The sequence below is a fragment of the Medicago truncatula genome, chromosome 4, assembly GCF_003473485.1.
Source record: "Medicago truncatula cultivar Jemalong A17 chromosome 4, MtrunA17r5.0-ANR, whole genome shotgun sequence".
Taxonomy (NCBI): domain Eukaryota; kingdom Viridiplantae; phylum Streptophyta; class Magnoliopsida; order Fabales; family Fabaceae; genus Medicago; species Medicago truncatula.
The window spans coordinates 17,786,377-17,813,666 of NC_053045.1; the positions used below are offsets into that span (position 1 = coordinate 17,786,377).

The 27,290-nt window shown below is 35.4% G+C and overlaps 3 protein-coding genes across 5 annotated transcripts; all 3 read left to right on the forward strand.

Moving 5' to 3' along the window:
* The first annotated feature begins 9,975 nt into the window (after positions 1–9,975).
* LOC120579857 (uncharacterized) lies at positions 9,976–11,383 on the forward strand. The gene is made up of 2 exons (XM_039832565.1): positions 9,976–10,775; positions 11,093–11,383. Exons 1-2 carry the CDS (start codon positions 10,145–10,147, stop codon positions 11,125–11,127), a joined length of 666 nt encoding a protein of 221 aa, XP_039688499.1. The 5' UTR covers positions 9,976–10,144; the 3' UTR covers positions 11,128–11,383.
* A 2,632-nt stretch (positions 11,384–14,015) lies between these two features.
* LOC25480545 (cell number regulator 6) lies at positions 14,016–17,714 on the forward strand. Of its 3 annotated transcripts, none has more exons than XM_013586999.3 (5): positions 14,016–14,165; positions 14,269–14,382; positions 15,180–15,294; positions 15,402–15,679; positions 17,284–17,714. In XM_013586999.3, exons 2-5 carry the CDS (start codon positions 14,269–14,271, stop codon positions 17,509–17,511), a joined length of 735 nt encoding a protein of 244 aa, XP_013442453.1. In that variant the 5' UTR covers positions 14,016–14,165; the 3' UTR covers positions 17,512–17,714. The 3 variants fall into 3 exon arrangements, with proteins under 3 accessions (XP_013442453.1, XP_024630252.1, XP_039689683.1); XM_024774484.2 differs by having other exon boundaries at positions 14,018–14,170; XM_039833749.1 differs by having other exon boundaries at positions 14,068–14,175.
* Positions 17,715–21,477: 3,763 nt separating this feature from the next.
* Positions 21,478–26,594, forward strand: LOC25480544 (RNA polymerase sigma factor sigA). The gene is made up of 10 exons (XM_013586998.3): positions 21,478–21,817; positions 21,978–22,726; positions 23,435–23,633; positions 23,732–23,824; positions 24,272–24,400; positions 24,489–24,542; positions 24,642–24,719; positions 24,856–24,918; positions 25,489–25,601; positions 26,134–26,594. Exons 2-10 carry the CDS (start codon positions 22,050–22,052, stop codon positions 26,240–26,242), a joined length of 1,515 nt encoding a protein of 504 aa, XP_013442452.1. The 5' UTR covers positions 21,478–21,817; positions 21,978–22,049; the 3' UTR covers positions 26,243–26,594.
* Positions 26,595–27,290: the final 696 nt, after the last annotated feature.

Consider the following 27,290-nt stretch of genomic DNA (forward strand, 5'->3'; position numbering starts at 1 on the left):
ACTAAGCTTTAGCTTTTGTTAAGAACTTTTTCCTTGGTTTCGTTCTTACTTTTGAAAAGGGAACAAATTGCAACATCTTCACAATTTTCAAATAAAACAATATTCCTTATCAAGTTTACAATTACTTTGACAAGTCCTTCAAAAAAAAAATGTGTCTATTTTTGCATAAACATAACATCATGCATCATCCCACATTTCATAATTTCAAATCCAAGTCTCACCGAATTTTCTTTTCCATCAAAGGTCAAAAGCGGTCTGATATCTTCATTCCACTTCAGCTCGCATATGCAAACACTCATGCAAACACAAAGTATGGATCAACTTGGAGAAGAGGTCCACGAGCTTCCCGAGGAGGTGACTACACTTCAGGCCGAGGTAGAGAAGTTAAATAACTTGGTATCGTTACTAATGGCTACGCAAGATCAGCCGCTATGCCCACAACAACCTCGACAACAAGCTCCTCAATAGTTTATTGCTCAGCATCAGGCTCAGAAAACACCGCAGTATGATCCGATTCCTATGAAATATGCGGAGCTGCTTCCTACTTTGCTTGAGAGGAACCTTGTCCAGACCAGACCACCTCCGCCGATACCTAAGAAATTGCCGGCTAGGTGGAGACCTGACCTCTTTTGTACCTTCCATCGAGGGGCACAAGGTCATGACGTTGAGCACTGTTTCTCCTTGAAGATTGAAGTCCAGAAGCTGATCGACGACGATGTCTTGCCTTTCAAGAATTTGATTCCGAGGGTGTAGCTGCAATTGGGTCGACGTTTATGTCTTCTTCTGCTACTCGATTGTTTTCAGTGATATGTTTGTTTGTTTACTATCTTGTCAAAAAAAAATATCATTTTGTCCCGCCCGAGACGAAAGTGAACTTGTGTAGAACTTTTTGCTTTAAGCATTGTCATCATTAATAAAAAGGTCGTTTTGACCCCGACTTTGTTTTTATTTTGTGCTTTTTCTTGGAAAAATGGTAAAACAAAAAACAAAAAAAAAAATCTTTCTTTAATCATTCTCAAATATATGCATAATCATAATCTATACTTACTTGTCAAAATCAATAATCAAATCATGCATCGATAAACCCGTTGAACACATTAACCATGTACTCTCTTCCAACTTTGAGTTCCATGTATCCGAAGCAGAAGAGGAAAGTGAAGAGGCACCCGATGAGATCTCTCACATACCGGGGCATCATAGCCGTCCAAGTTTCAAACAAAAATCATGAAGATAGTCCAGAAGACGGCAATCGCTTACAAAGACTGGCTCGAGGTGCTACCATTCGCTTTGCTCGGATATCATGCTTCAGTACACATTTCAACAGGGGCAACCCCCCTCCTTCCCTCAAGTATATAACATGAAGGTCGTGCTTCCTATGGAGGTCGAAGTCCTAACAATAGGAGTTCTGCCGAAGTCCAAGCTTGATTGAACTTAAAGTGCACGACGACCTTGTACAACCATGTCAAAAGAGGTTGAAACAAACTTCCAACAAGTAGGTTCATCCTCGTGAAATTCAAGAAAGAGATTTTGTGCCCAAGAAGATAGTACATTTCCAACCAGACTTCAGAAGCAAGTGGACGCCTAACTATGAAGGCTAATGTGCAATGACTTTTACAACTACGGATGGTCACAAACTTGCACTTCCTATGAATACCGGTGCAGTCAAGAAATACTCTGTCAAAAATAAAAGCTCGATAAGTCGCAAACCGGAAAAGGCGGCTTAGACAAAAATGAGCGACTCGGTGGACTGAAAACCCAAAAGGGCGATCCAGGAAAAAATTAGAGACATGAACAAAAATGTTATCCTGATAGATTGAAAACCCGAAAGGGTGATCGATGCAAAAATTAAGGATCAAAAGACAAAGTAACTACATTTGGTCGGGCACAATCCACATGCTGGGGCATCCAGCTATCAAAAGACCTCTGATTCGAAGCATTTGCAGATCAAAGACTCAGAACAGGGGCATTCAAAGTTGTTAGGGAGAATAACGGTTATTGTGTTCAATGTACCCTTCCCATTACATTTACCATTTTTCCAAAATTTTCAAAATATCCGTGGAGCCATGCCTTTGGCAGGTCACCACTCAATTCATCAAATTTGAGTCTGTGCTCATTTATTTGGAGCTCTCACTTATTCTATTTGCAAAATTTCTTCTATTTTTTATGGCAATACTTAAAGCAAAAATACAAAAAAAAAAATTTTTACATCTTTTGAAAAGTGTGAACAACAAACACACTCTCTACGTGTGAACAACAAATACACTCTCTACGAACTCGTGAGTAGGTGAAGCGTACATCAACATTTTCCTCGAGAACGGTTACACTCCAGAAGAGAAACAGGGCTAAGCATTATGGAAAGGACCTCTGCCTTGAGCAAGATACTGTCATAGTCCGAAAATACAAAAAAAAAAAAATACAAAAAAAATCAAAGCTCGCTAAGTTGAAAACCTGAAAAGGCGGCTTGGGCAATAGAGAGCGTCCCGGTGGACTGAAAACCCGAAAGGGCGGTCCAGGAAAAAGTTAGGGATTTTCAAAGAAAAATAAAACAAAAAAAAGCATGACTGCTAAAGCATACCAATGGAAGAACACTTTGCGCCAGTTTACAAATGGCGACTTCTTCCAAACTTTTTATCAACAATGGGCTTACCCCAGGAGGCATGAGTTACTACCTTGTGACAGGTTCTTACACTGTCAACGGCTCGATTTGTTCACAATGGTATCATCTCCAAGGAAGTTTGCCGAGTGTTTGTATTGCGATGTCAGTCCGCCTCCCATCTTACCTGTCTTGTCTCGGTTTCATTGAGTCACACGTCATATACAGTCTATACAGTCATGCAGTTGGACATTCGCATATTCACACATTCATACATTCACACATCCATACATTCATACAATCATGCATTCATCAAATATTTTCACATATTCATACGTTCATGCGTATACAACATATGCACAACATCAATCCACACATAATTGCATCAGTCATCCAGAATCTTGTGTCTCTTTGGTTCGGTCTTAACTTACCATTGTGTCAAGCAGTAAGTTTCTACAAATGAACATCTTCCATTTACCTTCTTATCATCAAAGTGTCATCCCTAGTGTGTCTGGTCCAGAGATGTCACCCGTCAGTTTCAAGTCACCAAGTCCACCAACGGACGCTTGAGTTTACTTTTTATCTTGTTTCAAGTCACCAAGTCCACCAACGGACGCTTGAGTTTACTTTTTATCTTGTTTCAAGTGACCAGTTCCAATTAATGAACAGTTTGAAATCACACTTTAGTGAGTGAGAGAGTTATTATAATAATGGTTCCTATTGTTTTTCACACATACCCATTCTATACTTTGAAGAACAAAACAAAAACAAAATACATAGGGAGAAAGAGAAAGGGAACGGGAAAGGGGGTCTAAAGGAGGAAGGAGAGAAAACAAACATTCACTTTAGGGAGACAAGTAAGAATCCTATCATCATTATAAATCTTCATTTTAATTATTAATGATGAACCAGAATCATTCCCTATTTTATCGTATATCATAGAGGGAACACAAGTACTTTTGCTTTGTTTCAACTGCCTAGATATAGAAATAAATAGAGAAAGATAGAGAGAAAGATAAAGAGAAGAGAGTGAAAAAGGAAGTGTGAGAGTTAACTTAAAATTAGAAATCTGGAGAATCGTGCTACGATGGAGAAGCATCGCGCCACGATTGTTGAAGCAAGATTATGAGGAAACTACTAGAAATTTCGTGCCACGATGGCATCGCTGAAGATAAAAATAAAACGTATTTTCAGCATAGATTTGTTTCAGTTTTTTAAGGGTTTACTTTCCACTATAAATATAAGCCTTGTATCAGATGATAAAGTGTGTAGAAAAACAGGGTTTAGAAACCAACATACAAACTAGGGTTTATAGAGAATTTCTCTTGGCAACAACACTAGGGTTGGGATTGTTTTGATTCACCTTGAACAAAACACTATTAGGATTGAGTCTCTTGGTCACGGGAAGAGGCTGGGACTTGGGTAGAATTAGGTTTGAAGACTGATTCTTGTAACTCAATATCTCTTTGTAAAGAAACTCATATCATTATAGTGGATCGGAGAGCTGCTCTCTCCCCCAGACTAGGTCATCATTAGACCGAACTGGGTAAACAAATTCTTATGTTCTTTCTCTCTCTCTTCCTTTTATCTCTTGTTGTTTATTTTTGTTTGGATTATTTGCTACCCGCTTGATTTGATTACTTGGTATTAATTTGCTCCACGCATCAAGTTTTATTGGTGTGGTTTTCTCAACGAATTCACAACAACTGGTGCCCATCGTGGGGCAAAGGTCAAATCAATAACCAGGTATCATGGGTTCGAAGTGGGATATTGAAAATTTTACCGGTAGTAACAACTTCGGGTTATGGAAGGTAAAGATGAGGGCAATTCTAATTCAACAAAAGTGTGTTGAAGCATTGAATGGAGAAGCACAGATGTCTGCACATCTGACACCTGTTGAGAAGACGGAGATGAATGATAAAGCGGTCAGCGCTATCATTCTGTGTCTTGGGGATAAGGTGTTGAGAGAAGTATCAAGGGAGACTACTGCTGTGTCTATGTGGAATAAACTTGATTCATTATACATGACCAAGTCTTTGGCACATAGACAGTGTCTGAAACAACAACTCTACTTTTATCGAATGGTGGAGTCAAAACCTATAATGGAGCAACTGACGGAGTTCAATAAGATTATTGATGATTTGGCGAACATAGATGTTAATCTGGAAGACGAGGATAAAGCCTTACACCTACTGTGTGCTTCACCTAGGTCCTTTGAGAATTTCAAGGATATTATGCTTTATGGCAAAGAGGGTACTATCACTTTGGAGGAAGTTCAAGCAGCTTTGAGAACCAAAGAGTTAACCAAGTTCAAAGAGTTGAAGTTTGATGATAGTGGAGAAGGCTTGAATGTCTCAAGGGGGAGAAGTCAAAACAGAGGAAAAGGGAAAGGCAAGAATTCCAGGTCAAAGTCTAGGTCGAAGGGTGATGGCAATAAAACACAGTACAAATGTTTTATTTGTCACAATCCAGGTCACTTCAAGAAGGATTGTCCGAAGAGAAAAGACAATGGAGGTGGTAATCCATCCGTTCAGATTGCAAGTAAAGAGGAAGGTTATGAGAGTGCTGGAGCACTAACTGTGACAAGTTGGGAACCTGAAAAGGGCTGGGTCTTGGACTCTGGGTGCTCTTATCACATCTGTCCGAGAAAGGAGTCATTTGAAACGTTAGAGCTGGAAGAAGGTGGAGTAGTTCGCCTTGGCAATAATAAGGCTTGTAAAATTCAAGGTATTGGCACTATTCGTCTCAAAATGTTTGATGATCGTGATTTCCTTTTGAAGGATGTGAGGTATATTCCTGAACTTAGGAGAAATTTAATATCCATAAGCATGTTTGATGGTCTAGGCTATTGCACTAGAATTGAACGTGGTGTGATGAGAATTTCTCATGGTGCATTAGTTATAGCTAAAGGGTCTAAAATACATGGCTTATATATTTTAGAAGGTTCCACCGTCATAGCTCATGCATCGGTTGCTAGTGTTGACACTCTGGACATAACTAAACTATGGCATTTGAGGTTAGGTCATGTCAATGAGAGGGGTTTGGTGGAGCTAGCTAAACAAGGTTTGCTAGGGAATGAAAAATTGAACAAACTGGATTTATGTGATAACTGCACATTAGGCAAACAACACAAGGTGAAGTTTGGAGTGGGTGTGCATAAATCTAGTAGGCCTTTTGAGTATGTTCATTCGGATCTTTGGGGTCCATCATCAGTTAAGACTCATGGGGGAGGTTCATATTTCATGTCTATCATTGATGATTATTCTAGAAGAGTATGGGTTTACATTCTGAAGAATAAAAGTGATCCTTTTGAAAAATTCAAAGAATGGGATATGCTTATAGAAAATCAGATTGGAACTAAACTGAAAGTGTTGAGAACTGACAATGGCCTGGAGTTTGTTTTAGAGCAGTTTAATGAGTTTTGCAGGAAGAAAGGTATAAAGAGGCATAGAACTGTGGCATACACACCTCAACATAATGGTCTTGCAGAAAGAGTTAGTGCTGCAGCATATTTGATTAACAGATGTCCATCAACAGGGATAGATCTCAAGACACCTATGGAGGTTTGGAGTGGGAGACCGGTAGACTACTCTAACTTGAAAGTTTTCGGACCTTTAGCGTTTGCTCATGTCAGTTAAGACAAACTTGATGCTAGAGCTGTGAAGTGTATTTTCATGGGTTATCCTGAAGGTGTGAAAGGTTACAGACTGTGGAAGATGGAACCTGGAGGATCAAAATTTATTATAAGCAGGGATGTTACTTTTGATGAGACCCGCATGGGGATGAAGGGCAAAGACCTGGATACAAGCTCGGAAACGGGGATAGAGAAAATTCAGTTTGAGGTGGAGCCTACCACTGATGAAAGGGAAGAGGAGGATCAGACTCCAGTACCTGATGAGAGTGAAGGCCAAGAGATAATTAATCCTGACTATCAGCTAGCAAGAGATAGGACGAGGAGACAAATTAATCCACCTGATCGATACGGTTATGCTGACCTTATTTATTATGCTTTGAATGCAGCTGAAGAATTGCAAGACTTGGAACCAAAGAACTTCAGGGAAGCATTAGAAAGCAATGAAAACAATGACTGGCTGAAGGCAATGAATGAGGAAATGCTTTCATTGGAGAAGAACCAGACTTGGAAACTTGTTTCATTACCTAAGAATCCAAGGGTAGTGGGAAGCAAGTGGGTGTTTAAGAAGAAAGAAGGTATACCAGGGGTCGAAGCACCAAGGTATAAGGCAAGACTTGTAGCAAAGGGTTTTACTCAGGTGGAAGGGATTGATTACAATGAAATCTTTTCACCGGTGGTAAAACATTGTTCTATAAGGGTACTTATGGCGATTGTTAACATGTATGATCTTGAGTTAGAACAGATGGATGTGAAGACCGCATTTCTACATGGAGAGTTGGAAGAAACTATCTATATGCAACAACCAGAAGGTTTCGTAGAAGACAATACAAAAGTGTGTTTGTTGAAGAAATCTTTGTATGGGTTGAAGCAAAGTCCAAGGCAGTGGTATCGTCGATTTGATGAGTTCCTAGTAAAGGCTGGTTTTGTGAGAAGCAACTATGATAGTTGTGTTTACATGATGAGAAGGAATGAGAAAGTAATTCTCTATCTTCTCCTTTATGTAGATGATATTCTTATGGCAAGTTCTCACAGGCAAGAGATTCAGAAGCTTAAGGAAAGATTGAATGATGAATTTGAGATGAAGGATCTTGGTAATGCAAAGAAGATACTTGGTATGGATATCATGAGGGACCGAAACAAAGGTGAGTTGTTCTTATCTCAGCAGGGGTACTTGAGGAAAGTGGTGGAGCGGTTCAGAATGAAAGATTCTAAAGTCGTTAGCACTCCTCTTGGTCACCACACAAAGCTATCAATAAAGCAGTGTCCTCAATCCGATGAAGAGAAAAGCAAGATGGAGGGTACTCCCTATGCAAGTGGGGTTGGAAGCATCATGTATGGTATGGTTTGTAGTAGACCAGACTTATCCTACGCAATTAGTGTGATAAGTCGGTTTATGGCAAATCCGGGTCAAGTGCACTGGCAAGCTTTGAAGTGGGTTCTGAGATATTTGAATGGATCTTTGAAAGGTGGTCTAAGGTATACAAGGTCACAATCAGGTAGGGATGCTTTGGAGGGATATGTGGATGCGGACTATGCAGGTAATGTAGACACTAGAAAATCTTTGTCAGGTTTTTTGTTTACATTGTTCGGTACAACAGTAACTTGGAAGGCAAATCAACAATCAGTTGTAGCTCTTTCAACAACTCAAGTAGAGTACATAGCCCTTGTTGAAGGGGTCAAGGAAGCCATATGGTTGAAAGGTATGATTGGAGAAATGGGGATTAGTCAAGGGTGTGTGAAGATACATTGTGATAGCCAAAGTGCCATTCATTTGGCAAATCATCAGGTATATCATGAAAGAACAAAACACATTGACATTCGTTTGCACTTCGTCAGAGACATGATTGAGACAAAGGAGATCATGGTGGAGAAAGTGGCATCGGAAGAAAATCCAGCAGACATGTTCACCAAATCATTACCAAGATCAAGGTTCAAGCATTGCTTGGACTTGATTAACTTCATTGAAGCATAGATGAAGGATTGGAGAGAGCAGCAAAGTGATTGATGGTTAAATTGGCATCATCACTGATTTGAAGTCAAGGTGGAGAATTGTGAGAGTTAACTTAAAATCAGAAATCTGAAGAATCGTGCCACGATGGAGAAGCATCGCGCCACGATTGTTGAAGCAAGATTCTGAGGAAACTACTGGAAATTTCGTGCCACGATGGCCCCGTATCGTGGCACGATGGCATCGCTGAAGATAAAAATAAAACGTATTTTCAGCATAGATTTGTTTCAGTTTTTTAAGGGTTTACTTTCCACTATAAATATAAGCCTTGTATCAGATGATAAAGTGTGTAGAAAAACAGGGTTTAGAAACCAACATACAAACTAGGGTTTATAGAGAATTTCTCTTGGCAACAACACTAGGGTTGGGATTGTTTTGATTCACCTTGAACAAAGCATTATTAGGATTGAGTCTCCTGGTCACGGGAAGAGGCTGGGACTTCGGTAGAATTAGGTTTGAAGACTGATTCTTGTAAGTCAGTATCTCTTTGTAAAGAAACTCATATCATTATAGTGGATTGGAGAGCTGCTCTCTCCCCCAGACTAGGTCATCATTAGACCGAACTGGGTAAACAAATTCTTATGTTCTTTCTCTCTCTTTTCCTTTTATCTCTTGCTGTTTATTTTTTGCTTGATTTGATTACTTGGTATTAATTTGCTCCAGGCATCAAGTTTTATTGGTGTGGTTTTCTCAACGAATTCACAACAGGAAGAACAATTTGGAAGATGGAAGAAGGGTCGAGAGAGATTAAAGTCCACTTTAAAAAATTCATCATCACCAAGTAAGAGATATTCCACTCTTTTCTCAATCTTTACAATTCCATTTCAAGTTTAGATTCTTTTTCCTTCTTTCACTAGAAAAATATTGGGCCGGAGAAAAGTAAACCTTTGATCTATTAAAATGTTTAGCTTGATGAATTTAAGTTGTAGATATTACACAATCCAGATTCTGATGATCAAAGGCATAGAAATACAAAGCTTATGGTACAAGCAACTTAGATAGTGTAGTACAATGTGTACTTTCTTGTAGTACAATTCATATTAGCAAGTACAATTCTCTATTGTATAAATACATTGCTGTAACACATTTTCAAGTGAATGAATCTTTTCACTCTTTCAAAGTTTCTTAATATGGTATCAGTTTTTCTTTCTCTCTCCTTTTCATGAGAGAGTTAGTTACGATCCGTTTTCATTGCTTCCGCCATTGTTGCTTGTTCTTCAAGCTTTCTACTTTTCTTCAATTTTCCTTGATTTCTTATTGAATCCTTCGTGATTCTTCTCTTCTTCTTCTCGATCTTCTCGTTTTTCTTGTTCTTGATTCTTCTTTTCTTCGCTTTCTTAGCGAATTGATTGATTTCTGCTTTTTCTCATCTCATACTCTGTTTTCACTTCATCTTCTTCGTTGCAATTTTCTGGTTTTTCACCATGCCACCTCGTGCAGCTCCTATTATTCATCAACAACCTAACACTGATTCCATTTACTATGTTCATCCTAGTGAAGGACCAAACTCGGTTACGGTTACACCACTTCTCACTGGTCCAAATTATCTTGCATGGAATCGTTCTATGAAACGTGCTCTTGGACGAAGAACAAATTCGTTTTCATCGATGGATCTGTTCCAATTCCTCCAATGGATGACTTGAATCGTACTGCTTGGGAACGTTGTAATAATCTCATTCTTTCTTGGATTATTAATTTTGTTTCTCCTCAAATTGCTCAAACTATTGTATTCCATGAATACGCCATTGATGTCTGGATTGAATGACAAGAGCGTTTTTCTAAGGTTGATCGTATTCGTGTTGCTTCACTACGTTCTTCCATTAATAATTTGAAACAAGGTGATAAATCTGTTCTTGATTACTTCACAGAGATAAAATCTCTTTGGGAGGAACTTAATTCTCATTGTCCTATGCCTATGTGTACTTGTCCTTATCCTTGCCGTTGTGAATCCATGCGTGCTGCTCGTGATTTCAGAATGGAAGATCAAGTTATTCAATTTCTTACTGGTTTGAATGATAGCTTTTCAGTTGTAAAAACTCAAGTTCTTCTTATGGATCCTCTTCCTTCTATCAACAAAGTATATTCTATGGTGATTCAAGAAGAAAGCAACATTATCCCACCTACTTCACTAGCTTCAAATGAAGATTCTAGTATTTTGGTTAATGCTTCAGATGCAAGAAAGCCATTTCTGCGTGGTAAATCTTCTGGTACATCTCAATCCAAAAACAATTCTAGGTATTGTACCTTTTGTCACAGAAACAATCATACTGTGGAGTATTGCTATCTCAAGCATGGTTTTCCTAATGCAAATAAACCTACTGCTTCTTCAAATGTTGTTACTTCTGAGCATGCTGTGGATTCTTATACCTCTAGTGAAGGAACTTCTTCTTCTTCTCAAATTGGTTTGACACAAGAGCAATATGTTCATCTTGTATCCTTGCTACAGCAATCATCTTTGGTGCCTTCAGCAACTTCTCCTAACCCTGCCAGCACCAATCATGTTGCTACATCCTTCCCTTCTTCAATTGATTTCACTTCAGGTATAAACACCATTTTTTCTTGCTCTCTGCATGTTCCTTCTGATCATTGGCTAATTGATTCTGGAGCTAATGAACATATTTCTTCCTCATTACATTTATTTCATTCTTATTATAGAATTAAACCTATCTGTGTAAATTTGCCAAATGGTTCATCTGTTATTGTTCAATATGTTGGCACTGTTGTCTTTTCACCTCATTTTCACATCACACATGTCTTATATTCTCCTTCCTTCAAAGTTAATCTCATATCAGTTTCTAAAATTTGTCAATCATTACCTTATCATGTTCATTTTTTGCCCAATACATGTGTGATACAGGATGTGAAAACACAGAAGATGATTGGTTTGGGTAATCTCTGTGATGGTCTTTATAGATTGCATCCTTTTGCTCCTGCTTCACCTCAGGCTCACTTCATTTCTTCTGCTGTTTCTCCTACTAATAAAATGTCTTGTAATTCTGTTTCTTCCAATAATAATGTTTCTAGTATTCCTTCTAATGCAATCTGGCACTTTAGATTAGGACATTTGTCTAATCAAAGATTGTCCATGATGCATAGTTTGTACTCCTCAATTACTATTGATAATAAAGCTGTTTGTGACATTTGTCATTTTGCCAAACAAAGAAAATTACCCTACAATTTGAGTACCTCTATTGCTTCATCTAAATTTGAACTATTGCATTTTGATATTTGGGGTCCTCTTTATGTTACTAGTGTTCATGGACACAAATATTTTCTCACCATTGTTGATGATTTTAGTAGATTTTTATGGGTCATTCTGCTCAAAAATAAATCAGAAGTCTCAAATCATGTCAAAAAATTTGTCACATTGATCCATACTCATTATCAAATTACTCCCAAGTACATAAGATCTGACAATGGTCCTGAGTTTTTAATCCCTGAATTTTATGCTTCTAAGGGAATCATACACCAAAAATCATGTGTTGAAACTCCCCAACAAAATGGTAGAGTTGAAAGAAAGCATCAACATATCCTTAATGTTGCTAGAGCTTTACTTTTCCAATCTAAACTTCCAAAAAAAATTTGGTCATATGCTGTTATTCATGCTGTTTTCTTAATAAATAGAGTGCCTACCCCTCTTCTTAAACAAAAATCTCCTTATCAACTTCTTTATGATTCTTTACCTGACATAAATTCCTTCAAAGTTTTTGGTACAAGCAACTTAGATAGTGTAGTACAACGTGTACTTTCTTGTAGTACAATTCATATTAGCAAGTACAATTCTCTATTGTATAAATACATTGCTGTAACACATTTTCAAGTGAATGAATCTTTTCACTCTTTCAAAGTTTCTTAATAGTAGAAGCAAACCTTATTGATCGATATAAAGTGTTAAGTTCTAGAAGTTATTTTATTTAGGATCTTGCAACATAGAGAAGATATTCTTGTGGTAGAAATGATAGGATTTTGATCAATATATAGTATATAGGGTGATACGTACACTAGTGCCGTGAACCAATTTAATGTAGCCTGAAAACATAAAATCAAGTATTCAAATGAGTTGAATTTATTTTCTTAACTATTAGAAATTACTAGAAACATATGGAAGAGGTTCATGTTCGACTAGAGGAAAATGAATTATACATGTTAAAATAAGTTGAAACTGTGTCGTGTCAAAAAGGAAATAAGTAAGTTGTAGTGAGTTATTCTTTAGTAGAATCTAAGCCTTGAGTGATAATTAGGGCGTAACTGAGATTTAAAACTAACCTAGTAAACATTTAATTGTGAAAGTATGGATGTAGTGGAACAAAAACCGTTGTTTGAGGAGTTTAAGGATTGTTGTTGTAAAGGTAAGGGCATCACTCCACGCGTTTCCGTACGTGTATATGTATATATAACTGTGTTGTGATAATTATTTTGGTGGTGCTATTTTGAAATGAAGGATTATGTGTTTTATATTTGTGTTGTGATAATTATTTTGGTGGTGTTGTTTTGGCATGAATATCATGTGTTATTATTGTGTTGTGTTGTTTTAACATGAATACTATTTTTTTTTATGGGTGAATAACAAGTAACTATAATGGTGATTCAAAACTATATCCAAAGGTGGGATACTAGACTTTTGTTTTTAAGGAGATTATCCAACGGTGGGGTATTTAAGGAGACATTCATGCATTAGATGACTCAGACAAATGCGCAATGATGGGGCACTGACCATCGAGTTTTAGGAGTTACTACCCAACGGTCGGGTAGTGGCGATTCATATGCATTAGGTGATTCAGAATAATGCCCAATGGTGGGATACTGAACATCGAATTTTTAGGAGTTATTATCCAATGGTGGGGTATTGTCCAATCGTGGGGTATATTGTCCAATGGTGGGACATTTGGCTCCGTTTAGAGGTGAAATCCGGATCATGAGCATTTACATATAGACTGACCAATAAGAATTAACGCATTTTAGTCAGGTTGTAACTTAAGGCGAGGTGTGGTGATTATGGAACTGAGTAATGTGTCTTGTACGGTCTATTTATTTATTTGGTTATCTTTTTTTTTGTAAATTTATATATGCATGCATATTTGTACTATGTTTGTTAGTTGGAGATGACCCTTACTTTTGGACAGATGACCGTCAATCCGTCTTTCCTCCTTGGTAGTGACGTCGGGGAGGCAAAGTGATTTAGTAGATGAAGACGCAAGTAAAACGGTGGCGCATATTCGGAGGCTTGATATATTCCGACACTGGTATCAGCCTTGTTGAGAAAACTTTTCACAAGCATCCAGAACTTTGACCAGCTAGGTGTAGTCTTAGGTAGAAAAAAAGCCAAGAGCCTTGCTATTAGGAATAGTATATTTTTGATGTAAAATTTACTATTTTGGAAATTCAAAGAGAAGGTTATTTATTGTTTATTTTAGAGTTGATGAGTTTCACGTTACTGCAGTCACCTTCTGATCAGGTACGATCAGATTTTATTATTGACAAATAATTGTTTCATTTTTTATTTATTTATCAATGATAAAACCTCATACAAAAATTATGATAAATACATAAACTAATTAATAAATAGGTCCCCGTGAGCATAATTCCGTTGGCAGGGACATGCATATGCAAAGGTTAGGGTTCGAACTCAAACACCCCATTTATTCACCTTAAAAAAAGGTGGATTCTAACCACTAGACTACTTGACAAAAACAGGGGACAAATAAATTAAAATACTAATGATGAAAATTTAAAATGAAGTGTTAAATGGGTCACCCAGCAACCCGAAATCCTTGCACGTAGTGACGTAAGCATAATAAAGTTGACTGTTGACTGGTAAGAAACAAACATTGCTTCCTTTCTTTCTCATTTCATTTCTTTGTCACACTCACTCACATTTTGGCTTTCTCCTAAATTTCCGATACAATCTGATTTCAACGTCGTCAACTAAGGTGAGGTGAGGTGACCGTATATCCTCTCGATCTTGTCTTTATCTTTTCTTTCTCTCACTGAGTCATTTCATTATCGTAAATCTTTGTTGTTGTTGTTTGTTAGATGGAAGAAAACAATAATCAATCGCGTTACGTGAAGCTAACCAAAGATCATCAAACCACTGTTCAAGAAGATATCATTCCCGGTGAACTCAATCAACCTATTGATGTTCCTCAGGTATGCTTAATTTCTCTTCTTTTATTTCCCAGATCTCTCTCTCTCTTACTGGCTGGTTGTTGACATTGAAAATTCAATTGGTTGAATAATTGTATCAAGATTGTTTTTTATTTTTTATGAATACAATGTGAACGTGGAAACCCACTTGGGTTGGCCTGGTGGTATTGGCTGAGGATCTGGGGGTGCGCTCCTCCTCAAGGTTTTAAGTTTGATTAACACAGTGTCAATTTGGTTGGGCTAATTTAGCTTCTTCAAATGCTGTCTGTCAGTCACGCACGCGGTACTTGGATGAATCAAACAAATTGTCTTCTATATCACTCAACTACGTGACTGCAGAAATGCATTTGTGGCCTCTCAATTTGATTGCTACTCTGAAATTCATCATTTAGGGAGAGTGTTGAACAAGTTTGTGCCATTCTAGATAGAGCACACGGTCAAGTTCATTGATCATCTTGACTGTTGTTTTTGTCCCTTTTTCTTATCAAATTTTTTATGCTTAGGATATTCGTAGGAAGACAGATTTTGGTTTCATTACTAGTTGATATGGTTGCTTCTAAAACTTGCACGGAAGAATAAAGAGAGGAAATCCGTGCTTAGTTAGTATGTACACCTAGAAATTCACTTAATGATTCAAGTTAACATAGAATCATTGTTTACTTTTGTTCTCTCTTCAATGTAAAAACCTCACTTAATGAACCAAAGCAATATAAAACCTTGGTTACATATTTGAGATTTTGATAGATTGTAAGTATGCGCTAACAGATAAGTCTTTGATTATGAACTTTGATACTTTGCAGTTGGCTGTCCGCAAGTGCGCTGAATGTAGGCAACCATTACCTGAAAGCTATGCACCTCCTGCAGATGAACCTTGGATGACTGGTATCTTTGCATGTGTAGAAGACCGTGAAAGCTGTATGTTAATAGCTCACATATTGTACTTGATTTATATATTGCAGTGACATTGTACATACTACAGTAGAATATTGCATCCTTTTACATTCTTTCATCTTTCATTGCAGGCTTGACTGGACTGTTTTGTCCTTGTGTATTATTTGGGCGCAATGTAGAGAGCTTGAGGGAGAACACTCCTTGGACTACACCATGCATTTGTCATGCCATTTTTGTTGAAGGTGGCATTTCTGTGGCTATAGCAACTGTAATTGCAACTTCCTTCATCTCTGGCATTGACCCAGGGACAACATGCCTCATTTGTGAGGGTTTATTTTTTACGTGGTGGATGTGTGGCATTCACACTGGTCAAGTTCGGCAATCCTTACAGAAGAAATATCACTTAAAGGTACATGTGCTTTAAATTGTTTTCATTATGACAAGTAGTTGCATTAAAGATGGAATCAGATACCCCTCTAATGAATGGTGTTGGAATCCTAGAGAATGCTTAGTTAGAGTACCTTGGTGATCTTTTGCGAGGGTTTTTATGTTGTTTTTGGTGCTTGGGTTATGCCTTTTGTTGTTGTTTGGGAGCACTTGGCTACGGCTGTGCGTTGGTTGTGTTTGTATTGTAACGGTTACGTTATCCCGTTCGTTTCGTCTTGAGTGGATTTCAGTTCTTTATATATATTTGGCTGTTAAAAAAAAAAGATACCCCTCTACTGAAAAATATATGCTTCAGATTAAGAGTATAGAATTGGTTGATTTTAAAATTTGTGTCCTGCAGGATCCTGTTCTACTCCAAATGTACTTTTATTTTCTGTCTGACGAAAATTATGTGGTGACAAGACATTTTTTAATTGGAAATTATGTGTGCATTTTTCGAACTAATTTTTTAATTATAAAGGAAACCATAGTAGTCAATAGTGGCCGTGCGTAGCGTAGCGGCGACGAACCGCTACGGTAATCGTCGTAGCGGCGCATAATCAAATAGCGGCCACTTCAGCCGTTATTTGATTTTAGTAGGAAATTTTCAAATTGACCGTATTTTTAAAACATTTTTTAGGACATTTTGAGGATTTCGTAAACGCCAACATTTTTCAACTTTTTCTCTCTTCTCACCTGTGCCGCGAAATACACTCTTCTATCTTCTATCTTATGGTTTCTCTTGTTTTATTATTTTTTTATTTGTTCCTCAGTCTTTTGCTTTTCGGTGTTTTGATTTATGAATGTCTCATGAGATTTGAGTGTTATATTTAATTTTATATTAAATATAAGTTTATTTTTGTTGAGAAATATATAAGTTTGTTTATGCTTTATGGAATTATTCATATAATTTGTCCAAAAAATGATCAAATATCGGTGACCGCTGTTTGTCATACTGCTATACCCTATCCCGCTATCCCAGTTTTGGGGTCGGCTGCTACGAACCAATATCCGGGATTGACTACTATGAAGGAAACAATGGTGGCTTGCTGGTCTGTAATCTTATTATCTTACTATAAAATCCTGAACAAAATTTGGTGTTTTCATTTTCTACCAACGTTTTAAGACTAGTGCTAACTTTGTGTTACATTACATCTTCGCTATTATCTAATGTAATTGCCTGGCTGTTCTTTCCTTTTTTCGTATGAAACTCTTAAACTTCATTGATGATTTCATTGAATCGGTTTCTGAGTATGGGTCCATCTATGCTGTGCGAGAGGTTTCATTCTAGTTAAGGGTTTGAATCCCGACTACTTTTAATGATTGGGAGGGGGTTACCCACCTTGTATGCTGTCCAATTTCCTGGCAGACATTAGTCATTGTTGAACAACAGTGAATACTTTGCATCAATACATGACTATTAGACGGAAAAAAAGTGGTTTCATTCTTCCCATTTTAAGGTGGAACCTACCAACCTGGGCAATGGCCATAATTGGAATAGAGAATGCTACAAAAGGGTTAAATTCTGTTCATGTAAAACAACATTTATACATGATTTTTTATTCTTGAACCTTGTTATGATTGCAGAATTCACCTTGTAATGCATGTTGTGTGCACTGCTGCTTGCACTGGTGCGCCTTGTGTCAGGAGCACAGGGAGATGAAGGGACGACTCTCAGACAACGTTTTTTCAGAAATGACCATTGTAAATCCTCCTCCCATTCAAGAGATGAAGTCTAATGACGAAAAGGAAATCCCTGAAACATCCTCAGCTGACAACAATGAGCACATTACTTTGGAGATGCAGGCTATCTAAGGCATAAGGCATATGGCATACACCATTGTTAATACTTAGTAGTGACAGAAAAACAATAATTTACCCTTAGACCTTTGGCTTCAGTTCTTCTTGCTGCAATTGACATATAAGTCACATACACACAACTCATCGTATCTGTTTTATGGAGCCAGATTATATAAAATCCTCATTTTTGAAATTTATTTTTTGGCTTCTAACTTTAACACGTGTCTGAGTGTCATTCCTTTATTTTGCTTTATGTTCTGCATTTGTTTTTCTTACTGTCAATACTAAAAGCAGAGGTTACGTGCATTGAAAAATTAATTTGAATACTATTATTATAAACCTTATATAAAACCATGCAAATTAATTTGAATACTATTATTATATCAGATATTACAATACTATAATATAAAAACATATTGCAAAATTTTTAATTTTTCTTCCAAAAATTATTTCTCATTTTATTTCCTTCATAATTCGTGGGAAACAAGAGAACAAAGGTTGATATATGCAATAACAAAGAAAATGATTGAGCAACAAAAAGGGTCAACAGAGAGCCGAAGGTAAGGTATCCCTCATAAAGAAAGAAAAGCCAAGACAAAATTGTAATTTTCGTCCATTAACTACAAAATACATTTGATACGTTGTTCTGCTTTGTGTGTGTTGTTATATTTCGTGTTGTCATGTCGGGTACATACTGTTTATCAAATTAAATACACTTTTAGTTTCAGTAACACTTTTGTCATCTTTTTTTTTTCCGATTTAATCATTTATGTTATAGTTAAGTAACATTTGCGTTTTTTTTTTTTTTTTTCCTTTTTACCTTGACTTAATCTTTTATGTTAGAAAATGTCAACATAGTTGCTATTTTTTTCTATAAAAATCATATCACAAAACTAAAAATAAAACTTATAAAAAATTCATCAAACTCATAAACAAACCTAAATATTTATCATACAAAGATAGAAACCGAGATTTCATTGAAAAATCCCATAAAATTATACAATGTTGACATTTAATAATATCAAGGATTAAATCGGGAAAAAAATATTAATGACGAAGGTGTTACCTGATTATAACATAAAGGACAGATCGAGAAAAAGAAAATAAAGGATGAAAATGTTATATGAAATTAAGTTAAAGGACAAAAACTGCAATTTTGCGAAGAAAAAAAAAAAACAATGAAGGTATCGTTATCATCTCATTTAAGGAATTGAGTTCCAAACAAAATTCAAAAAAATAAGAGGTAGTATAATTTAAGGAAAATACTAAGAAGTGTTTTTAGAGTATAGTTTAAACAATTAAAAATGATCATTTTACATAGAAAAATTGCGTAATTATAATTTTTACATGTGTTTGACTTATATTTTTTAAAACAAAATTTGTTTTCGTGGGTTCTTTAAACAATAGTAACATTGAGATGTTGAGTAAAGAGTGTATTTGCAATGAGGACAATAGTATAAACCATGTCAACTATTTATGAGCTAAGATCTTAGCTACAATAATTTGTGGAAGTGATAGGTTGGGGTTTTATCTAGCTTGGTATTTATACTGTTTTACCCTTCTGAGGCATAATGGACCTAAGAGATATCTTAGATGTTCGTTATAAAACTCCCCTTACTAAGGGGGCAGGTCGGTGATAGCCTGATAGGGTAAGTTACCCATGATTCGGTAGAAGAGTACATCACTATTCAGATTCTCGATTCGTCCATTAAGACCAGGGGAAAAGTTAGGTTGATTCAATGAGAAATTGAGAGCTGATCTTACCTCATATAAGTGAGGATGTTTTTCCTAATGGGAGGAAGAAAGGCCGACTAAGACCACATGTAAGAAAGCCTAACCTCCTTGAAGATTACGGTCAAGGATAATGGGGAGATGATATCCCTAAAAGATGATCCTTCATGAAAAATAGGAGATAGCAAGACAACAAATCTCACCAGGATACAAAGGAGAAGACAACAGAGGAAACATTCTATGTTGAAAATGCAACAGGTGATACGATTAATAACTATAGTCCAAGATGTGGGAAAGAAAGAAGTTTCATCACCTGAAGTATCTAAAGCCTTAGATGAAGCTTTTCTAGACATTTTTAAAGCTTCCCTACATGAAAGGTTGTTCTTACTGAAAAACTAGGAGAAACTATCTCACCAATCGCATATAGGGTTGTTGGCTTAAAAAATATAGGCAGTCATAAACCAGAGACATAATCAATTGTCGAAGACGATTACATTGGCAACTTCTCTGGAGATAGTTGAGTACGAAACAATGATTGCATCAACTAACTTTCTAGAGTCGTGGGAGGAAAAATATGACATGCATCCAAATTAGATACAATATTTAGTGCTAGATATACCGTTCAATGATGATATTGATAGCATCATGGCAGATATTGACATCATTGGAATAAGTCATTTCGAATTCTAAGGACATAATCTATAATTAAAGGAGTTGGAATCGACGTGTTTGGTTAGGATGTTGAATGAGCCACCTAGGCCAAAAAAGACAGGACATCATAAGGTATGATGTTCGAAGAACTAAACATCTTAAGCTTTTATTCATCAAGGCTTCCATCAATCGTAATATGTTTAGTCGAGTCTTTGTGAATGTGTCACTTACAACTCTTAAGAAGCTGGGTAAAAACATGGAAGACTTAGTCCCTACTAATATGAAAATGGCTAGCTTCATGGGTGTGATATTTAACGTAATATGGATGCTAATAACTGATGTATTAGTAGCTATAAAGGAGGTGATATATGCTTTCTTTGCAATAGACTGAATGCTTTCGTATTTTGTCATCCTCGACAGAGATTAGATATACATAAGTGAATGTGTCCCCTCCACACTTCATCAAAGGCTTATGTTTTGGGTAGATTACATGATAGAAGTTGTCGAGGCTCATAGTAATTCTAATGGCAAAACACACGATCTTATGAGTTTTTAGGGGATTCGTATTATATAATCCGAAATAGTATACAAATGATTGTATTATACAATCCGATCAGATATAAAACTTGTATTTTGAAGGGTGGTTTTTAAAAAGAAAAAAAAAAGTATTTTAGAGGGTGCACGAGAAAGACAGATTACGTCATGCATCCAAATTCCAACTCCTTTTTGTGATCTTGTTGTGACCCAATACCCATACTCTTTTTGATTAATAATATTCCTTTGTTATTCAAAAATAGATTGTTAATTTTGTTTTTGTCTAATTATGATTATCGAATATTATTTTAAAAAATATATAGAATTCAAATCTTCTATAACTAAATGCTATCTCCGAGTAAGAAAATAAATTAAAATAAATGCTAACATAATATTTTCTCGATAGATAGATAAAATGACATAAGATTTGAAATAAGTTTTCCACACACAAAAGAAAAAGGATCTTGTCCCTTAAGGACATAAGATAAGAAATTAAACGTAAAAATTTAACCTCGAAAATTGTGCATTCATAACCTTAAAAGATTAAAAATTTATATTATCAATATATTCCTTCCGTTCCTTTTTAAGTGTCACTTTTGGAGAAAAAATTTGTTTCTATTTAATTGTCACTTTTAAAGTTCAATGCAACATTAAATGTTGTTTTACCAATATTGTCCTTAGTTATTTATTGCGGAGAGAGAAATATATGAAATTGAATATTAAATGAATAAGGTCATTATAATAAAAGTATAGCTTATTGCATCAAAAGTAATATCAATTGTTGATTGTCTTGGTTTATGTAAAATGTCAAAATATGACAATTAAAAACGAACAGAGGTAGTAATATTTATCATTTAATTCTATTTTAATATCTTTATCTTATATCTTAAGGGCAAAGTTAGCATTTCCTAAAAGAAAAATAATCTATGATCTATCCCATAGAATAAACAAAAATAGGGATTACCCACCCTAAAAAAGAAAGCATTAATTCATTATTAAAAAAAAAAAAAAAAAACAGTTATATGAAACATAAAAGAATAATGTGGAATCCAAAGGGAACGTGGAACAAAGAGAGCAGAGAAACACTATGCATCACACACCACTCAACTCCGGTCCCCATATCTGTTTCAACCAATAACATCTCTTCTTTCCATATCTTTATCTATTCATTTTTCTCCTTTTCTATTTAATTTAATTTTTCCTTTCATCTCTTCTTTCCCCTAACCAAATTTAACTTCCACTCTATATTAATAATAAATAATAAAAAGCAGAAAAAAAATAAAAAAAATAAAATCTAGTAATAGCTAGCAGCAAGAAGGTTTTTTCCAGTGTGCAGCTGGATAGCTTATTCAGTGGTTCTAAAAGTTCTAAACTATACATTTTTGCATAGTTGCAATTTTTTAAGGTATGTTCCACCCACAGCAAGCAATATCATATACCATTTGCTTTGTTTTTAGCTTTTGTACTTCTTTCAATTAAAATTTGAAACTTTAGCTAAAACCCTCTTGTTGTATTTTTAATAATTGTTAATTTTATTAATAATTTCTTTGCTTTTTGTTTATCAGAACTTGGGAAGTTTCTGAAAGAAATAGGTTCAGTTGATTTATAGTATAATAGGAAAAATTGATGGTATAATAATGGCTACTGCAGCAGTTATTGGATTAAGTGGAGGAAAGAGGCTATTGAGTTCATCTTATCATTATTCAGATATTATAGAAAAGTTTTCTCATGCATGTGACTTTGGTTCCACACAGTATCAACTTCCTCCTTCAAAATCTGTAATAGTTGCAAAGAAATCATCAAAATACACTCCAACTTTTCCACCAGAAAGGAAGAATCAGTCTATCAAGGCACTTAAGGAACACGTTGTCGATAGCGCGCAAGCTGATTCGGAACAATGGTTTCAGGGATACAATTCTAATGACTTTGAGGTTGAAAGCTCTGACATGGATTATTCATTGGATTCACTTCTTTTGCTGCAGAAGTCAATGTTGGAAAAGCAATGGAGTCTTTCGTTTGAAAGGAAAGTGTTGAGTGAGAATTCGAGGAGAGAAAAGATCCGGAGGAAGGTATCGGTGACTTGTTCTGGAGTGTCTGCAAGGCAAAGAAGAATGACAACCAAGAGGAAGGTTGCTGCTAAAAGTGGTTCTGCAGTGATGCAGCTGAGGTCTACAATCAGTCCCGAACTTATTCAAAACCGTTTGAAGGGATATGTGAAAGGTGTCGTGTGTGACGAATTGCTCTCTCATGCTGAAGTTGTAAAGCTATCGGAGAAAATTAAAGCTGGCCTTTCTTTAGATGAGCATAAATCCAGGTAATTAATTGCCTGCATTGTTGGTTTTCATAATTGTGATTCATAAGAATGATGAATATACTTGAAAGAATGCATTAAGTTAAGCAATCTTTGGATTATTTGAAAAGAAATTTTGTTACTAAAGCATTACACGTGAATGATCAATCATGTCTATTAATCCTACAACTGAATGAGGAATTAGATTAATCATTATTATTATCATAAGTAAACAAGGGTTCTATCATTCTCAGCAAGAACAACTTTTCTTTGCAATTTCTTCGCTGATTTTACGACTCTACTGCTCCTCGAAAGTCAATGTTGAAGACGTAGTTTTCTTTTTTAGTTTATGGATAATATAATGAGCAACTAATTTAAATATATTTCACTGTGTTTAAATAATGAAATCAAATATTTGTCTCACATTGGTTTTAGCCTTCATTCCAAAAATATATTGCTGGTGGTAGACAATGAAATAATTGCATTAGGATGTAATATGGGGAAAAAGTTATAAAAATAATTAAGCATTTATTACACTTCATATAAATTTCAACAAAATAGTTGTCTTTTATAATGAAAAATCACATTCTCCATGTTACTTTATGTATCTTATATCGTTTGAGGGAATTCCGCCAGATAATTTTGTAAATTGACTTCTTTTCTTGTGGTTTTACATTGAAGAGAACAGTAGCTGAATCACACTATTTGTAAATCTTATTACTTGAATTTCAGACTGAAGGAAAGATTAGGAAGTGAACCTTCCGATGATCAAGTTGCAACTTCGTTGAAGATTTCTCGAGCTGATCTACGAGCTAAAATAATAGAGTGCTCTTTAGCAAGAGAAAAGTTAACTATGAGCAATGTTCGCTTAGTTTTGTCGATTGCTCAAAGATATGATAATATGGGTGCTGAAATGGGTGACCTTGTTCAGGTGATTATAAAGATATCCTTGTTTTAACTTCATATCTTCTTAACTTTGTTTCTTCCTCTGTTGACAAACACTCCGCACTCACATTGCTTTTTCTATAGGGTGGCTTGATTGGACTACTTCGTGGGATTGAGAAGTTTGATTCTTCAAAAGGGTTCAAGATTTCAACTTATGTTTATTGGTGGATACGACAGGTAAGGTTTACAGTTCTATAAGAATTTTCCAAACCTGGTTTTTGTATGGCTTGTGATCAGACATCCTTCTACTGGTGCTCTTTTAAACATTAATTGTCGTAAATTCACCAATGGACGGGAAAATACTTTCGCGAAATCTCCTAAAATAGTTTCTTTAAAATACTTTTGTTTCAATTTTTTACCATATAGCTTCTATTTTATAATCATCATTGCAGTCCATTTTGAGCTATAATTTCTTCAATAAATCAGTAACTCACTTTTACTCATAAATAATTTTTCTGTAGTAATAATTTTAGATGAAGAGAATGAACTTTGTGCACCATTTTTTCTTGTTTTTGTTTTCATTAGTTTCGGAATACTACATAATTGTGTTTTCAGAAATCTGTGCAAGGGTATTTTGCAATTCAAATTTGTCAAACCACCGTCACTAAATAATTATGCTGACAGGGTGTTTCAAGAGCTCTAGTTGAGAATTCAAGAACATTAAGATTGCCCGCTCATTTGCATGAGAGGTTATCTCTGATCCGCAATGCAGAGTATAAACTCGAAGAGAGAGGCATCACTCCAACTATTGATGTAAGTCAGCTAAATGTATAACAATAAAGCAACTGCAATCTGTATCACTGTTTCAAAAAAATGATTCGCCTGTTCCCTTATTTTGTAGAGAATTGCAAAAAGCCTTAATATGTCTCAAAGGAAAGTCAGAAATGCTACTGAGGTAACAAAATCAATGAGAGTTACACAATCCACTTACACTTAATGTAATATCTTATTGACTATTCTTCATTTATTTAAAGTGTTTATATACATATTGCAGGCTACAAGCAAAGTTTTCTCCTTAGATAGGGAAGCATTCCCCTCTCTGAATGGTCTTCCAGGAGACACTCATCATAGCGTAAGTTTTGCTTAATACTTTTTCTACAAGTCCATCAAGGAAGATCATTGGATTTACATCTTTCTTCTTTGCCTTTTCCTTTGTATTTTTCCCAAAAATATCAACTGTCTCATTCTTTTCATCTTTTTGCTCACAGTTTATTGCAGATAAACAAAATGAGAACATCCCATGGAATGTAGTAGATGAGTGGGCTCTAAAGGTAATAAGCAAAATATCTGAATTAAACATGTCTTGATTGCAAAGCATAAACATTTCATTGCTGAAAAGCAGAAGATTGTTTGAATGCCTTTTATCTTGCAATGCTCTTTATATCAAACCTTCTCTAATTATGTGTGTAAATTTAACGGTGAAGTATGTTATGACATCTTGATGATAATAAACATCAAAGTTGATGTATTAGAAATGGGTGATTTTGAAGCCACAAATTATATTAAACATACTTTTGTTTTATAAAAACAATCAGGCCTGATACATAGCTGAACTTTATGGCATTGATACGTGCATATAATCAATATCACTTGGTGAGAGAAGACTTGGTTGTTGTTGTTGATTCCTGAAACCATGAGAGGATTCTTCTCGTGAGAGTGCCAAATAATATGAAAAATGCTGAATGAGCAAAAAAGGCAGCATAATAATATATTGTACACCTACACCAAAATAATAATGTTGATATAACAACTTAACTGTTTTATGAGTCACGAAATTTAAATTGCAGCATTTTATGTTCTAAACTTGCATAAATATTAATACCATTTGTAAATATTTACAGGAAGAAGTGAACAGACTCATTAATCTGACCCTTGTGGAACGAGAGAGAGAAATTATTCGTCTTTATTATGGATTGGATAAAGAATGTCTTACATGGGAAGACATTAGTAAACGGTGAGTTCAACCGTGACATTTTGTTACTTCTTTTATACAATGTCCTTGCCAAGTAAAATTATACGACAATACATCATCTTATTGGGTGAATTGCCAATTTTATCCATGAAATTGTAAGTGTTAGACAATTTTTTTATTTGGTCATAAAATTAACGAAATTTCAAAATGATTCATGAAATTGGAAATTTTCTTTTACTTAGGTGCCAATTTAGTCCTTGATATTATGTTAGAGAAACTAACGTGATAGAGATTTTTTAATTTTATTTTAGAGATCATTTTAGAATTTCGTTAATTTCATAAGACTAAATTGTCACCTAGAATTTCAAATACTAAATTGGCGATTCACTAGGACCTTATCTGATTCATCCATAGCATAACTTTTTACATACCTCACGTGTTCAGAATGTACATTTGATGGAGTAGTCTAGTTTTCTTCACAAATTGATATTGCACTTATTAAGCTTGAAAGTGTCACACTAACTGCACTAGTTTTCATTCAAATTCTGTGTTGACTCTTATGTTATTCCTACAGGATAGGTTTGTCGAGAGAAAGAGTAAGGCAAGTTGGACTTGTTGCATTGGAGAAACTAAAACATGCCGCAAGGAAGAGGGAGATGGAAGCCATGCTTTTGAAATATTGATATGATGGACTCATCATAGAGACATGTATATATACAGAACAGAAAGGAAGTATGTACCTAGAAATTTGACTTCCTGATGAAAATAGACGAGAGAAGACTATATAAGGGAAGATTGAAGTTCATAAACCCCCTGAAAATATTGTCTTTTGGAGTAATTATGTTTTATCAAAAATGTTGAAGGATTAATTTTATAGATCTCAACTTTCTATTCCAAAATTATGAGGCGTCTGTTTCCTAGGAAGACTTGTATCAAGAGGAGTTTCATGAGCTAGATACAATTATGTTTATAGTATGAATAGCATTTAACATTTACTTTTATGTCTATCTACTAAAGTATCACTTTGAGGTGTTAGGTGTTAAATATCTATGAACTTCTCAATAGACTGCTTCCTTTTTCTTCTCATTATTATGAGTTTTTCTGGAGAAGAAGAAAAGAAACATAGTTTGTGTGTAGAAGTGGAATTTTGGAATTTACGTATTAGTCGTTACACGATGCCTTATACATAGAGGCAAGTAATGATTATAGCTAGGATGAGTTAGTTATAAATCTAACTATCTCTACTAATTGGAAACTTCATTTGAGCCACACTTATCCCTACTACAAGCTTATCACCCCTCGCAAGGTGTGGAAGGCAACTATTTTACATTTGAAGCATGCATACCATTTATTGTTGGACCATGAGTGGAGCCTCACTAGGTTTGATCATAATATCGTACTAAGAGCAATCATATGGGTCTTCTCAACCTCAACTCTTCTATCTAATGTGAGACTTTAATTAACACTTGGCATATCTCAACATCTTTTGAATCGGGTAGTAACTCTAAGATCATGAAGCAGAAAAGCGAGCCACTATAGTTGACATGTGGTTGTAGCAAGAATGGATAATAATACAATCGTATGGAACAGTTTCTTGGGAAGAACAACATCCTCGTCCAAGAGTATGCTTGTAACACATCAAACCACCTTTAGGGTCCTGAAATAAATAAACTATAATAAATTGAAAATCATTCAACGGTAACCAAAATCACATTCAAAATCATTAATAAT